This window comes from Saimiri boliviensis, chromosome 11 (genome assembly GCF_048565385.1).
Source record: "Saimiri boliviensis isolate mSaiBol1 chromosome 11, mSaiBol1.pri, whole genome shotgun sequence".
NCBI lineage: Eukaryota > Metazoa > Chordata > Mammalia > Primates > Cebidae > Saimiri > Saimiri boliviensis.
In genome coordinates, this window is record NC_133459.1 from 35,621,160 (window position 1) to 35,638,189 (window position 17,030).

Sequence of the window (17,030 nt, forward strand, 5' to 3'; positions counted from 1 at the left end):
TTCTCCTAAGAAATGCAAGGTTTTACTCGCATCAGCATTGTATAGAAAAAATAAGCCCACACTCCTACCTCCTACCATACACAGAAAATCAACGTGAGATAGATCACAGAGCTAACTATGAAAGATAAAACAATGGCACTTCTAGGAAAAAATAATGAGAGAATATCCTCATAACCTTAGGACAGAAAAAGATCCCTCAAGCAACACAAAAGGCATTAACCATAATGGAAAATATTGATAATTTTGAGTTCTTTGAATTAAGAACTTTGTTCCTCAAAAGAAACAAGAGAAGGTAAAGGCAAGCCCACATGTAATGGATATATGCAATAGAGATATCTCTCCAACAAAGGGTGCAAGAATATATGAATCAAGAATATAGGCCGGGCACGGTAGCTCATGCCTGTAATCCCAGCACTTTGGGAGGCTGAAGCAGGTGGATCTCGAGGTCAGGAGTTTGAGATCATGGCCAACATGATGAAACTCCACCTCTATTAAAAATACAAAAATTAGCCGGGTGTGGTGGCGGATGTCTGTAATCCCAGCTACTTGGGGGGCTGAGGCAGGAGAATTGCTTGAACCAAAGAGGTGGAGGTTGTAGTGAGCTGAGATGGCACTACTGCACTCTAGCCTGGGCAACAAGAGTGAAATTCCATCTCAAAAAAAAAAAAAAAAAAAAAGGACTTCCACAAATCAAACAGAAAATGACAAGCAACTAACTCAGTTTTAAAAGTTTTAAAAGACTGAAAGGCTTAAAAAGGCCTTCCAAGAGAAAATATTCAAATGTTCTATTAGCATAAGAAAATGTGCTTAACATCTCTAATCATCAGGGAAATATAAAATAAAGCCACAGGGAGAGACTCACTACATAAACTACCGGAATGGCCAAAATTTAAAAATAAAACTGACTTTACCAAGTGTCAGTGAAGACGTAGGGCAACTGCAACTCTCATACATAGCTGCAGGGAGTGCAGGCTGTGCAGCAGCTTTGGAAAACTGTTTGGCTGAACATACGCACATTCCGTGACCCCCACACTTCCACTTCCAAGTACACACCCAACAAAGATGAGTATACATGTGCATCACAAGACGTCTACACACATGTTCACAGCAGCAAGGCAGGTAATAGCCCCAAGCAGAAACCAACTCATAAGTGCGACAAAAGTGAAATGGATTTTTTAAAAATGAGGTATATTCATGTAACGGAATACTGTACGTCAATGAAGAACAATGGACTACTGCTATATTCAACCAGATAGTCAATCTCACGGATACGAGACAGAGCAAAGAGCAAGGCTCAAAAGAGTAGACGCTGAACGATTTCATTTATGTAAAGTTCAAAAACAGCAAAAAATCAGTGTGGGACACCAGCAGTCAGAACGGTGGTATCCGTGGGAGAGGAATGACTGGGAGGGGCACAGGGGCTTCTGAAGAGCTCACATGGTCTATAACTTGATTTGGATGGCAGTTCCTTTTTTCTTGATCTGGCTGGAGTAGGAGTCTGTTTCTTACAAACTAATGCTCCTTGACCAAGCCAAGGCTCCACCCTCCCTTTCCTGCACTCCCAGTACAGCACCAGTTGCTTCAGTCACTAGATTATAAGCTACATGGTGGCAGCAACTAGCAGCCTCTTTGGGATCCCCAGCACCTGGCACACAGTAGGTACTCAACAGAGACTTCTCAATCGCATAAACTAACCTCCTTCAAACAACTTGCATTTTCCACTCCACTTTCTGCCCTATCTGACTCCTCACTGCTTCCCACCATCCTTCAAAGCTCAACTCAAACCTCTCTTCCTCCAGGAAGCCTTCCTTCTTGTGCCACAACCCTTCTGTAGCTCTCTCTCATTTTCCGGTTGTTGTAATTATTGGTCCGATGACCTAGCTTCCTCGGGCATGACCTCTAAAAGACAGGGCCTTTTCTCCTGCAGGGATAATGAGGAACAATATTCATTAAGTGAGTCTGACACTTTTACTCGTGTGCCCGGCCAAACCACCAAGACTGATGTTGTGCCTCCTGCGTGCCAGGCCCATGCCAGGTTCTAGAGTGGAGCAGTAGAAAGGCATGGGGCTTGCAGACAAGTGGAAGACATGCATAATAATCACATAACCTTTCTTTCACACACACAGGTCAGGCTTGTGAAAGAAAAGTTCAATGTTATAAGATAAAAGCAAGGAGAACTGACCTTGTCCAGGGGGTCGGGAAGGACTGGAAGTTTGAGAGGAGAAGGATGAGTTGGCGAGACAAAGGGCATGAGAGGGTGGGCTGGAGAAAGGGGATTGCAAGCAGAGGGAACAGCATGTGTGGAAGCCCAGAGGTGGGAGGAAGCATGGTACCCGGAGGAGGGCAGGTGTGGCTAGAACCCAGGGCCTAAGGGAGCGAATGGCATGGATGTGGCTGGAAGGTCAGGTTGAGGCTAGACTGGTAAGGCCCTCATGGGCTCTGATGACAATTTGGAGAAAGACCATGAGATGTCCCATCCAAGTTTTTTTGTTTGTTTATTTTGAGGCAGAATCTTGCTCTGTTGCCCAGGCTGGAGTGCAGTGGCGCAATCCCAGCTCACTGTAACCTCCGCCTCCTGGGTTCAAGTGATTCTCCTGCCTCAGCCTCCTGAGTAGTTGGGATTATAAGCGTGCACCATCAAGCCTGGCTAATCTTTTAACAGAGATGGAGTTTTACCATGTTGGTCAAGCTGGTCTCAAACTACTGACCTTGTGACCCACCCTCCTTGGCCTTCCAAAGTGTTGGGATTACAGGCGTGAGCCCCTGCGCCCAACCTCATCCAAGATTTTAAGAAAGCAGGTCATCCAATCTGGCCAGGGGGAGGTGGGCATGGAGGGGGGCTGTAGCTTCACTCACTTGGAAGCCTAGGGCTAGAGTTTCAGGAGTTGGGGGTTTCTGTCTTGGGCCTGCTCACCAACGACTTGGCAGTTTCACATAGAGCAGGGCTATAATTTCCTGGACGAAGAGCCTCTGGAAACTCCCTGCCTGGCTGGGGAAGGTCCCTGTGCTGAATCACAGGTGTACCATTAGGGAGTCACTGAATTATTTTAGTAATTTTTAGAAAGCATGGAAAACCCAGCCTAGCTTTTTGTGGGTGGTTGTACCCACGTGGGCCTCTGCACTCTGATTCCAGGCGTTTGTTCTGTATCCTGACCTTTTTATTGAGCAGTTTTGGTTGAGTTCAGTCATTTTCCGGCTGGACAAGGCCAGGCAGAGATTGTCAGCATGGACTCTCAGCAGGGAGATGGGCACTTCACTGCACAGGGTTGGCTGCAGGGCATGCTGGGAAAAGAGTGGGAGGACACAGGCAGGGAGGGGGCACAAGAGCAGAGAGAGGGGTCACGGGTGAAGGATCGCTCTTTAAGATGATCCAGGCTAAACCAGTGTGGGGCACCTCTCCTCTGTCTGCAGGTCAGCTCTGAGATTCAGCAGTCGCCTCAAAAATGTCAGCAGTGGCCGGGCGCAGTGGCTCACGCCTGTAATCCCAGCATTTTGGGAGGCCGAGGCAGGTGGATCACTTGAGGTCAGGACTTCGAGACCAGCCTGGCTAACATGGTGAAACCCCGTCTCTACTAAAAATACAAAAATTAGCTGGGCGTGGTGGCATGTGCCTGTAATCCCAGCTACTCAGGAAGCTGACTGAGGAGAATTGCTTGAATCTGGGAGGCGGAGGTTGCAGTGAGCTGAGATTGTGCCACTGCACTCCAGCCTGGGCAACAGAGTGAGACTAGAAAGGCCCTCATGGGCTCTGATGATGATTTGGGGAAAGATCTCAAAAAAAAAAAAAAAAGTCAGCAGTAACTGCACTCAGTATCAGGGACTCTGACCGCTAGCACACAAGGCAAGAAGAAGCAGGTGGGTGGGACACAGAAATTGGGTCGCTGACCTGGTAGCTAAGTGCAATAAGAGTGAAGTCCTATATGGTACTTCCTACATGCCAGACACTGTTCTAAGCACTTTACAGAAATGCATCCATTTTGCAGATGAGAAAACTGAGGCACAGCGTATTTTGTCCAAGGTCACACAACTAATATCAGAGCTGCTAGGACGAAAGTCCAGGCAGTCTGGCTCCAAGCCCAAACCAGGTGGAAAAGGCTCTGAACCTACCTGGAGCTCTGGCCCATTCCCAGGGTCTTGGACACAAATGCAGTGCCTCCCCTCCCCAGACCAGGAAGAGAACAGAGGCAGGAGCTGCACACTCACCCTTTTTGGTAGCCTCGAAGCTGTCATGGAAGTGAATCCTCTGTATGTCATAGGTCAAGGTTGTGTTGGGCAGCAGAGTCCTGTTCCTGTTGATGATGTTGGCAGAAAATCGAAAGGCATGTTCCTCGGCGTTCATGACCTGGGCGTTGGGGCCGTCCGCATACTCGAAGATTCCTCCTGTGAAGGATGGGTAAAACAGTGTGTGGTTGGGAGGAGGGATGGGGCTCTAGCTTGGCTCAGAAGGTTTTATAGACAAGCTGCCCGCTCCCTGAAATATTCAATAATATCCTAGGTAATTGCCATACCTACAAAGTGTGCAGGAGCACAAGAAATACGAAAATCCTCGTTCATTTCACTCAACCAGCAAATTCCTGATAACAGAGCCCGACAGGGCCAAAATAAGATGACCAACTTATTAATATTGCTGTGAAAATTCTCAGTAGAATTCTGGCAAGCAGAATCTACCAGAATATTACCGAGATAATATACCACGACCACGCAGAATTTTATTCTACAAATCTAAGACTGGTTCAATATAAAGAAATCTGTGACTATCATTCCATCACATCAATAGTTCAAACAAGAAAAAAATATATAATCAACTCACAAAATGCAAGAAAGCATTTGACAAAATCCAATATCTATCGCTGTTAAGAATGCTTAATAAAATAGCTCCGGAGAGATACTTCCTTGAAGCATCTTTTGCTTAAATCAGCCTTTAATATCATACTAATGGTGAAAAACTAGAGGCATTCTCATTAAAGAAAAACAAGAGGTATGGGGGAGGATTCACACCACGCTATTAACTAGCGAAATAAGAAAGAAAAATAATTTAAAGGCACAACATTTGGAAAGAAATAAATTCTTATTTGCAAGTGATACAAAAACCCTTAAAATAATCCCTAAACATGAAAACAAGTAAGAGCTAGTAGGCGAGTTAAGTTAAATGACCAGTTAGTACAAATTAATAGTGTTTCTTCATATCAGTGACAATCAGTAAAAAAACTTAATAGCAAATGAATTCCTTTTACAATATCAGCAAAAACATTAAATAAGCAATAATAAACCAAATAAGAAGTGTGCAATTCCAGTTTTATTTATTTATTTATTTATTTTGAGACGGAGTTTCCCTCTTGCTGCCCAGGCTAGAGTGCAGTGGTGTGATCTTGGCTCACCGCAGCCTCTGCTTTATGGGTTCAAGCGATTCTCCAGCCTCAGTCTCCCAAGTAGCTGGGACTACAGGCACTCGCCACTATGACAGGCAAATTTTTGTATTTTTAGTAGAGAAGGGGTTTCACCAGGTTGGCCAGGCTGGTCTCGAACTCCTGACCTCAAGTGATCCACCTGCCTTGGCCTCCCAAAGTGCTGGGATTACAGGTGTGAACCACTGCACCCGGCTGCAATTCCAGTTTTGAAACATGACAAAAGCAGACTGGGAGCAGTGGCTCATGCCTGCAATCCCAGCACTTCCGGAGGCCAAGGCAGGAAGATCACAATTGAAGCCAGGAGTTCAAGACCAGCTTGGGCAACATAGTGACATACTGCCTTTACAAAAATAAAAACAAACAAACAAAAAACACCTTCAGTGAGAGATACAAACATAGCCTTAAATGAAGACTATGGTGTTTTTCTGAATAGTAAAGTTCAAGTGTAGAGGTGTCAATTTTTCCAAATTAATTTTTCAGTTTAATTTAATTCCAATCAGAATCATGAAAGGATTTTTCTTTTCCTGATAAAATGACTCTAAAATGTATCTGGAAGACTACACATGAGCTAATGACCAAAATACGTTTTAAAGAGAATTATGAGAGGTGACTTGTACTGCCAGATTTTAAAATATATCATTAAGCCAAATAATTAAAATCATGCTGTAATAGCATGTGAAAACACAGACAGATCAAAGAAACAGGATGAAAAGCTCCCATAAAGAGACTCAAGTAAAGATAAGCATCCAAACATGAGAAAGATGGCTATTTCCAATCAGTAAGTAAATGAATTATTCATTAACTGTGCTATGACAATTATTCAATTATTTGGAAGAAATTGAAGTTAGAATTCAATCTTAATCTATACATAAAAATTTTTTAATCTGGAAAAAAATTCCAGATAAATTAAAGATTAATGGCAAATGGATAAGGGGAGGAGCAGAGAAAATACTATCAAAGCACCAAAAAAGAAAATATAGGTGAATATTATACAACATTGGGTAGAGGAGGCCTTTGTAAGCCTTTCAAAAAAGGCAGAAACCATAGAAGAAAGATTGATAACTCCACAAAAATAACATAAAACTTCTTCCCACCCGAAGTACCATAAACAAAATTAAATTACAAACACATATGAATAAATATTTGTAACATATATGGGAGCATAAAGATCGATGCTCTTATTTTATAAAAAACACTTAAATTCAACAAAAAGGACAGAAAAATGTGCAAAGGACAAGTATGAACATTTAACAAAAGAAAAGAAAATAATACAAATGAGCTATTAATGTATGAAGTAGTGTGCAACTTCCCTAACAATTAAATAAACTTGATTTAAACCAACAATGAGACACCATGTTTTGCTCATCCAGTTGGTAAAGATACAGCATAAACCATGGCTCCAGCTTTGCGTGTGGGAATAGTTTAGAAATAGACACCTGCTTCACTGTGGGTGGAGGGAAATACATACCCAGCCTGTCTTGATGGACATTAGAAATTTACCAAAAGCCCTAAAAAGGTCCACGCCTTTGACTCAGTACTTTGATTTCTAGAAATTGACTCCAACAGCAACAATGGACACATGGATCATGTACGGGGAAGGAGCTCTAGGGATGTCCAACCAGAGAAATAGTAAACTATTGTATATGTGTTTACATATAATCACAAACATTTAATGACACAGGAAACACTCATGATATATTTTTAAGTGAACAATGAAGGTTTCTGGCAGAGGTGCTGTGTAATTCTCTTTAGAAAAAGAAGAGGAGGAATTTTGTAATAATTGATTTGATTGAAGTATTTTTACGTTCTACAAGATTCACTTGCTTTAAAGTGTATAGTGATTTTTACTAAATTTACTAAATTCAATGACCATAAGCACAATCCTGTTTTAGAACCTTCTTACCACCCCATAAGATTCCACACGCCCATTTACAGTGAATTATAGTTTTCATTCCCGCTCCTAGGCGACCACTAATTTACTTTCTGTCACTAGAGATTTGTCTTTTCTGAACATTTCATACAAATGGAATCACACAATAGGCGGTCTTTTGCATCTGGCTTCTCGCATTTAGTGTGCCTTTGCAGTTCATCTGCATTCGTATCATGTGTCAGTACTTTATTCCTCTTTATTGCTAAATAATATTTTGTAAAGATGTACCACATTTTATTTATCCATCAACCGGTTGATGGGTATTTGGATGGTTTTAATTGCTTTGAAAATTCTTAAAAGTAGTGGTTTCCAGTCTCCTGTCATGTAAGAAGCTTGAAAGTCTGTCCTAACAACCAGTGAAAGCTGAACACACTGAAAAATCAACAACTCTTCTTAGATCTGTAAGAGAAGTGAGGTCACAGGGCAAACCGCTTCCCTCAAAATTGGATAGATAGGTAAATAGAGAGAACTACAACTTATTGGAGCAGAAACCTCCAAGGGAATCCCTGTGCAGGTAGGAAAACTGGAAGTGTAATTGACAAGTTGCTGGAGGCTCAGTATGGGTAAGTCTGAGACAAAAACCTCGGGGGAGGCCTTCACTGGGCCCCCATGCTTTTGTGAGTTTTACTCTTGGAGTTCTACCAGGTTCTTAAGTGAATATTGGAGAAAAATCCCCATGTGCTTCTGGCAGTGGAAGTGGGGAAGGGGAAAAGGAATCATTTTGAAATATGCCAAGGCATTCTGTTCTTTTTAACAAGGTTTATCTCAGGGGAAACTAGTTGGCCAGAGCCTAACCCGCTGGGGTTTAATGAGACAAATTGACCTGGTGGAAGGGAAATATTCAACTCCAGCCCACCCTAGCCATCCTATCCCATTTATACGTGTGTGTTGAGGGAGAGAAGCAGTTGTGAAGTTCACAGCCCAGGGGCACACACTCACTGAAAGACTAAAAGATAATGACAGCACTATGGAATGCTTTCCCCTGTCCCCTCACCTTACCACCACATCACTAAAGGCCTTATTTTCAGCAGTTCCTTTTACCCTTTCACCAGTACATCATGTCCAGCTATCAAGAAAAGATTGCAGGGCATACTAAAAGGCATAAAAACCATAGTTTGAAGAGACAGAGCAAGCATTAGAACCAGATTCAGATATAGCAGGGAATTTGGAATTATCAGACCAGAAATTCAAAACAACTATAATTAATATGCTAAGCGCTTTAACGGATAAAAAGGACAGCATGCAAGAACAGATAGGCAAAGAGATGGGAATTCTAAGAAAAAAAATAAAAAAGAAATGTTTGAGATAAATAAACAAAACACAGCACTGTAGCAGAAGTGAAGAGTGCCTGTGATGGGCTTATAAGTGGATTGAACGCAGCTGAGAAGAGGGTGTCTGAGCTTGAGGGTATCTCAATAGAAACCTCCCAAACTGAAAAGCAAAGAGAAGAAAGACTGGAAGAAGAAAACAGAATATCCAAAAACTGTGTCTGTCAAGATGTCTAATGGAAATGCAAGAAGGAGAAGGAAGAGAGAAATGATCAGGAGAAACAGGTCTTTCCTTAAGTTAATGTCAGACACCAAACCACGGATCTAGGATTCTTGGAGAACAACCAAGCACCAAACAGGAAATATGGCCCCAAAATGACACTGAGGCACATCATTTCCAAACAACAGAAAATCAAAGATCAAGAAAAAAAATCCCTACAGAAGCCAGAGGAAAAATACATCTTATCTACAGAGAAAAAAAGATACGAATCATATCTGACTTCTCTTCAGAAACCGTGCAAGCAAAAAGAGGGTGAAGTGAAATATATAAAGTATTGAGAGAAAATAAACACCAATCTATAATTCTGTATCCTGAGAAATTATCCTTCAAAAGTGGAGAGAAATAAAGACTTTCTCTGACAAACAAAAATCAATGAAATTTGTTACCAGTAGGTCTGCCATACAAAAGATGTTCTTTAGAGAGAAGGAAAATAATATAGGTCAGAAACGTCAATCTCCATACAAGAAGAACACTGAAGAAAGAGTAAGTGAAGGGAAAATATTGAAAAATGTATTTTTCTTATTCTTTATATAACCGAAAATTGTTCAAAATAATAGTAGCAACAATGTATTCAATATATTCACTTATGTATGCTTATATATGAGCAAAATGAATGACAGCAACGATATAAGGGTGGAAGGGAGGAATTAGGATTATTTTGTTATTATAAAATACACTATGTATGAAGCCGTATATAACATTATTTGAGAGTGGACTTGGATTAGTTGCATATATATATTGCAAACTCTAGGGCAGCTACTAAAAACAGTATAATTGATATGCCAAGTAAGGAGAGGAAATGAAATGATAACGTGCTCCATTAAAATCACAAAAGGCAGAAAAGGGCTGGAAGACAAAAATAGGAACAAAGAACAAGGGTAACAAATAGAAAACAGTGACAAATAAGATATTAATCCAGTTATATCAATTCTCATTTTAAACATCAAAGGTCTAAATGCATCAATTAAAAGACAGAGATTGTCAAAGTGGATCAAAAAACAAGATCCAACTATATGTTGTCTACAATAAACCTACTTTAACTATAAAGACACACATGAAATAAAAGTAAATGAACAGATGAATAATTTATTCCTTGAATGCAAGGATGGTTCAAAACATAACAACAGATCAATGTAATACATCACATTGACAGAATAAAGGAGAAAAATGTGATCATCTCAATGAATGCAGAAGCAGCACTTGACAACATTCAACAATCTTTCATGATAAAAGACACCCAACAACTAGGAACAGAAGGAAACTATCTCCACATAATAAAAGCCATTTATGAATAACCCATAGCAAATGTCATACTCAATGGTAAGAGACTGAAAGATTTTCCTCTAAGATCCGTAACAAGGCAAGTATGTCCACTTTTACCCATTCTGTTAAACACTGTACTGCAAGTTCTATCCAGAGCAGTAAGGCAAGAAAAAGAAAAACAAGGCATCCAAGTTGGAAAGGAAGAACTAAAATTGTCTGTCTGCAGACGATATGGTCTTAATATGCAGAAAACTCAAAGTATTTCACAAAAAAAACCTGTTAGAGCCAATAAAGGAATTTGGCAAAATACCAGAATACAAAGTCAATAGACAAAATCAGTTGCATTTCTATACCTAACAATAAACAATCTGAAAAAGAAATCACAAAAATAATTTCATTTATATTAATCTCAAAAAGGACAAATTACTTAGGAATTAACCAAGGAGATAAAAGACTTGTACCTGTACAATGAAAACAGTATGGGCAAAAGATTTAAATAGACATTTCTCAAAAGAAGACATGCAAATGGCAAGCAGGCATATGAAAAGGTGCTCAAATCATTGATCGTCAGAAAAATGCAAACCCAAACTACAATGAGCTATGATCTCACCCCAGTTAAAATGGCTTATATCCAAAAGACAGGCAATAATAAATGCTGCTGAGGATGTGGAGAAAAGGGAATTCTCATACTGTGTTGGTGGGAATGGACGTTAATACCATCACTATGAATAACAGTTTGGAGGTTTCTAAAAAAAGTAAAAATAGAGTAATCTCACTGCTGGGCATATACTCAGAAGAAAGGAAATCAGTATTTTGAAGAGATATCTGACTCCCATGTTTGATGCAGCACTGTTCACAATAACCAAAGTTTGGGAGCGACCTAAGTATCCACAACAGATGAATGGATAAAGAAAATATGGTGCTTACACACAATGGAGTACTATTCAGCCATAAAAAAGAATGAGATCCTGTCATTTTCAACAACATGGATGGAACTGGAGGTCATTATGCTAAGTGAAATAAGCCAGGCACAGAAAGACAAACATCATATGCTCTCATTTGTTGGATCTAAAACCCAAAACAACTGAAATCATGGAGATAGAGAGAAGAATGGTGACCAGAGCCTGTAAAAGGTAGTGGTAGGGTGGATGGGGGGAAGTGGGAGTGCTTAACAGGTACAAAAAAGACAATTAGAAAGAATTTATAAGACCTAGTATTTGATAACACCATAAGATGACTATAGTCATTAATAAATTGTACACTTAAAAATAACTAAAAGAGTATAATTGGATCGTTTGTCACACAAAAGATAAATCCTTGAGGAAATGGCTACCTCATTTCCCATGATGTGATTATTACGTATTGCATGCCTGTATGCCTTACAGGAAATATTAAAATATGTTCTTTAGAGAGGTGGATAATAATATAAATAAACAACTTACATACCTTATAAATATATACACCTATTATATACCCATAAAAATTAAAATGTAAAGTTTAAAAAAAACCCTTCAAAACATTGTTGAAGGAAATTAAATAAGACATAAATAAATGTAAACACATCCCAGGTTCATGGACTGGAAGACTTAATATTGTTAAGGTGTTAATACTACCCAAATAATCTGTAGATTCAATGAAATCCGTATTACATTTCAATGTCAATGAAAATCCCAAAGACATTTTTTTAGAGAAATAGAAAAACCAATCCTAAAATTCATATGGAATTGCAAAAGACCCCAAATAGTCAAAAACAATCTTGAAAAAGAAGAACAAAGCTGAAAGACATTTCCTGATTTCAAAACTTACTACAAAGCTACAGTAATCAAAATAGTGTGATACTGGCATAAGGACAAACATATAGAGTCCAGAAATAAAACCTCACATGTATGGTCAAATGATTTTTGACAAAGGTGCTAAGACCACTGAATGGGGAAAGGGCAGTATCCGAAAAATAATGCTGGAATAACTGATTTACTTAACACCATATACAAAAACTAACTCAAAATAGATCAAAGACTTAAATGTAAGACCTAAAACTATAAAACTCTTAGAAGAAAACATAGAACAAAGGCTTCATGACATTGGATTTGGCAATAATCTCTTGGATATGACACCAAAGGCACAGACAAGAAAAGAAAGACAAATTGAGCTTAATAAAAAAATTTCCAAATAATTGTGTATCAAAAGACACTATTAATAGAGTAAAATGCAGCCTATAGAATGGAGGGAGATATCTGCAAATCATGTACCTAATAAGGAATTAATATCCAGCACATATAGAGATCTTTTAAAACTCAAAAACAAACAAACAACAAAAAAAGCAACCCTTTCCAAAAATATATAAAGGACTTGACATTTCTCTAAAGAAAATATACAAATGGGTAATAAACACATAAAAAGATACTCAACATCACTAAGAATTAGAAAAATTCAAATCAAAACTAAAATGAGATACTACCTCACACCCAGCAGGATAGCTACTATATAAGAAAAGAAAAGAAAAAAAAAGAAAACAAAACAAAAAGAAAAGAAAAGAAGTGTTGGTGAGGATGTGGAGAAACTGGAAACTTTGTGCATTGTTGATGGAAGTGTAAATTGTATAGCCACTATGGTAAACAGCATAGCGGTTCCTCAAAAGATTAAAAATATAATTATTATATATCTAGCAATTCTTCTGGATATACCCAAAGAAATTCAAAGCAAAGACTCAAATAGATACTTGTACACCTATGTTCATAGCAGCATTACTCACAATAGCTAAAACATGGAGGCAACACAGGTGTCCACTGATAGATGGATGAATAAGCAAAATGTGTCATATATGCACAATGAAATATTATTCGGTCTTAAAAAAGAAGGAAATTCAGACATATGTTATGACATGAATAAACATTGAGAACGTTATGCTAAGTGAAATAAGCCAGTCTAATATGAGGTACTTAGAGTAGCCAACATCAGAGAATCAAAAAATAGAATGGTGGTTTTCAGGGCCTAGAGGAAGGGGGAAAAGTGGAGCTATTCTTTATAGATATAGAGTTAAAGAGTTTCAGTTTTACAAGGTGAAAAGAGTCATGGAGATGGATGGTGCTGATGGCTGCACAACATTGTGAATGCATTCAGTACCAACTGCACATTTAAAAATGGTTAAGATGGCAAATTTCCTGTTATTTGTATTTTATCACAATAAAAACGTAAAGGAATGAAGACACACCATGCTAATATCAGTCAAAAGAAAGTGAAATTAGCTGTATTCAGACAGAGAAGACTTCGGGTCAAGGAACGTTATCAGAGATAAAGAGAAGCATTACATAATGATATAGCGGTCAATTATCCAAGAAGACGTAACAATCCTTAATGGATATATGCTTAATAAGAGAGATCAGAATACATGAGGCAAGGAGAAATGGATGAATTGACTATTATACTTGGAGACTTCAACACCTTTTTTATCAGAAATGGACTGATCAAGTTGACAGAAAATCAGTAAGGTTATACTTAAACTCAACAACAGCCTCAATGAACCAGATATAATGCACATTTATAGACTACTTCAGTGAACAACAGCAGAATACACATTCTTCTTAAGCTCACATGGAACACTCAGCAATATAGACCACGTTCTGTTCATAAAGCACAGCTTAACAAATTTAAAAAATAGAAATTATATAATGTCTACTTTCAGATCACCACGGAATTAAACTAGAAACCAATAACAGAATGAGATCAGGGAAATCCCCAAATACTTGAAGCTCAGACAATGCTCCCCCTCCCCTTCCCCTTATTCCTTTTCTTCCTTCTTTGTCCTTCTTCTTCCTCCCTCTCCTCCTCCTCCTCCTTTTTGTCTTGCTATGTGGACTTAAACTCCTATGCTCAAGTGATCCTCCCACCTCAGCTTCCAGAGTAGCTGGGACTATAGCCACATATCATTGTGCCCAGCTTAAATAATGTACTTCCAATTAATACATGGGTCACAAAAGAAATTTCAAAATATTTTGAACTAAATAAAAATGAAAACATAAATTATCAAAATTTGTGGGATGCAGTGAAAGCACTGCATAGAAATAAATTTATAGCACTGAATGCATACAATAGAAAAGAAGAAAGATCTAAAATCAATAATCCAAGCTCCTACCTTAGGAAACTAGGAAAAGAAGAACAAATTAAATCCAAAGTAAGCAGAGAAAGATAAATAATAAAAATTGGAGCTGAAATCAATGAAATTGAAAACAAGAAATCAATAGAAAAATATCAATGAAACCAAAAGCTGGTAATGTGAAAGACAAATAAAATTGATTGCTTCTAATCTGGCCAACTAAGAATAAAAAGAGAGAAGACAAATTGTTAGCACCAGAAGTGAAAGAGAGGACATCACTACAGATCTCATGGACATTGAAAAGATAATCAAGGAATATCAATAACTCTATGTCCACTAATTTGATAACCTAGATGAACCAATTTCTTAAAAAACACAATTTGTCAAAATTCATGCAAGAAGAAAGAGACAATTTGAATAGGTCCATCTCTATTTAAGAAATTAAGTTAATAATAACCTTACAAAGCCGAAAGCACCAGACCCTGATGGGTTCACTGGTAAATTCTACTAAACAATTAAGAAAGAAATAATACGAATTCTCTACAATCTATTTGAGAAGCAGAGGACTATTCTCAACTCATTTTACAAGGCCAGCATTATTCCAATACCAAAACCAGACAAAGACATCACAAGAAATAAAACTACAGATCAATATCTCTCATTAATACAGATACAAAAATCCTCAACAAAATGTTAGCAAATTGAATCCAAAAATGTATAAAAAGAATGACACAACACAACAAAGTGGGTTTTACCCCAGGTATGCATGGCTGTTTTAAGATGCAAAAATCAGTTAATGTAATCTATTATATCAATATCAACAGGCCAAAGAAGAAAAATCACATGATCATATCAATAGATGCAGAAAATGCATTTGACAAAATCCAACACCCCATTAATGATAAAAACTCTCAATAAACTAAGAATAAAAGGGAATGTCTTCAACTTCATAAAGAATATTAATAGCAGAATACACATTCTTCTCAAGCACATCTACAAAAACCCTACAGTTGACATCACACATAATAGTGAGAAACTTGAAGCTTTCTCATTAAAATCAGGTGCAAGGGAACGATGTCTCCTCTCCCACTGCTTTTCAACAGCACACTGGAAGTCCTAGCAAATGCAGTAAGACAAGAAAAGGAAATAAAAGAAATTCAGACTGGGGAGGAAGAAATAAAACTGTCTTTGCTTACAGATGACATGATTACCTATGTAGAAAATCCACACGAATCAGGGATAAAAGAGAAAACTGCCTCTTGGAGCTAATAAACAATTACAGAAAGGTGGCAGAATATAGGTTAATAGGCAAAAGTCAATTGCTTTTCTATATACCAGCAGTGAACACGTGGAATTTGAGATAGAGACAAGACCACTTATATTAGCATACAAAGAAAAGAAACACTTTGGTTATAAATCTAACAAAACATGTACAAGATATAGTTAAGGTAAAACTCAAAACTTTAATGAAATAAATCAAAGAATAAATAAATAAATGGAGAAACCTTCAATGTTCATGGATAAGAAAAGTCAATATTACAAGATGTCAGTTTTTCCCAATTTGATTTATAGATTTAATGTAATCCCAATCAAAATCTCAGCAAGTTATTCTGTGGCTATTGACAAACTGATTCTAAACTGTACACAGAGAGGCAAAAGACCAGAATAACAAAGGCAATATTGAAGGAGAAGAGCAAGGTTGGAAGATTGACATGGCTCAACATCAAGACTTACTATAAAGCCACAGTAATCAAGATAGTGTGATAGGCAAACAGATAGTTGGAACAGAATGGAAAGTTTAGATACAAATCCACATAAAGGCAACTGATCTTTGACAAGGGAGTAAAGGCAATACAGTGGAGAAAAGATAGACTTTCCAACAAATGGGCTGGAACAACTGGACATCCACATACAGAAAAAGAATCTAGACTCAGACCTTACACCCTTCACAAAAAATGAACTCAAAATGTGTCAGAGACCTAAATGTACAATGCAAAACTGTCAAACTTCTAGAAGATAGCATAGGAGAAAATCCAGATAAACTAGAGAATCTGTTTGGCAATGGCTTTTTAGATATAAGGCCAAAGTCATGATCCATGAAAGAAAGAATTGGCAAGCTACATTAAAATTAAAATTTTTGGCTGTGCAAAAGACACAGTAAAGAGAATGAACAGCAAGGGACATATCTGATGATGGACTTTTTTTTTTTTTGAGACAGAGTCTCACTCTGTCACCCAGGCTGGCATGCAGTGGTACAACCTTGGCTCACTGAGACCCCTGCCTCCTGGGTTTATGTGATTCTCCTGCCTCAGCCTCCTGAGTAACTGGGATTACAGGTGCCCACCACCATGCCTGGCTAATTTTTGTATTTTTAGTAGACATGGGGTTTCACCATGTTGGCCAGGCTGGTCTCAAATTCCTGACCTCAAGTGATCTGTCTGCCTTGGCCTCCCAAAGTGCTGGGATTAAAAGCGTTAGCCGCCACACCTGGCCTGATAAAGGACTATTATTCAGCATATGCAAAACACTCTTAAAATTCAACAAGAAGAAAAAAGTGGGCCAAAGACCTTAACAAAAGATATACAGATGGAAAATAAGCATATGAAAGATACGTCATTGGGAAAATATAAATTAAAAAGATACCATTACACATCTATTAGGATGGCTAAAATACGGAACACCAGGAACAGTGAAGTCTGGTGAGGATGTGGGGCCACAGGAACTCTCATGCATTGCTGGGGAGAATGCGAAACAGTACAGCCACTTTGAAGGATAGTTTTCCAATTTC

At 38.3% G+C, this 17,030-nt stretch overlaps 1 protein-coding gene across 1 annotated transcript in view; it reads right to left on the reverse strand.

The window, feature by feature from the left end:
- GRIK3 (glutamate ionotropic receptor kainate type subunit 3) overlaps positions 1 to 17,030 on the reverse strand; it is a 236,410-nt gene that overhangs the window by 91,774 nt on the left and 127,606 nt on the right. Inside the window, exon 2 of the mRNA XM_003937493.4 lies at positions 4,204 to 4,380. Within this exon, the coding sequence (XP_003937542.1) occupies positions 4,204 to 4,380 (177 nt within the window). The remainder of the gene's footprint in view (positions 1 to 4,203; positions 4,381 to 17,030) is intronic.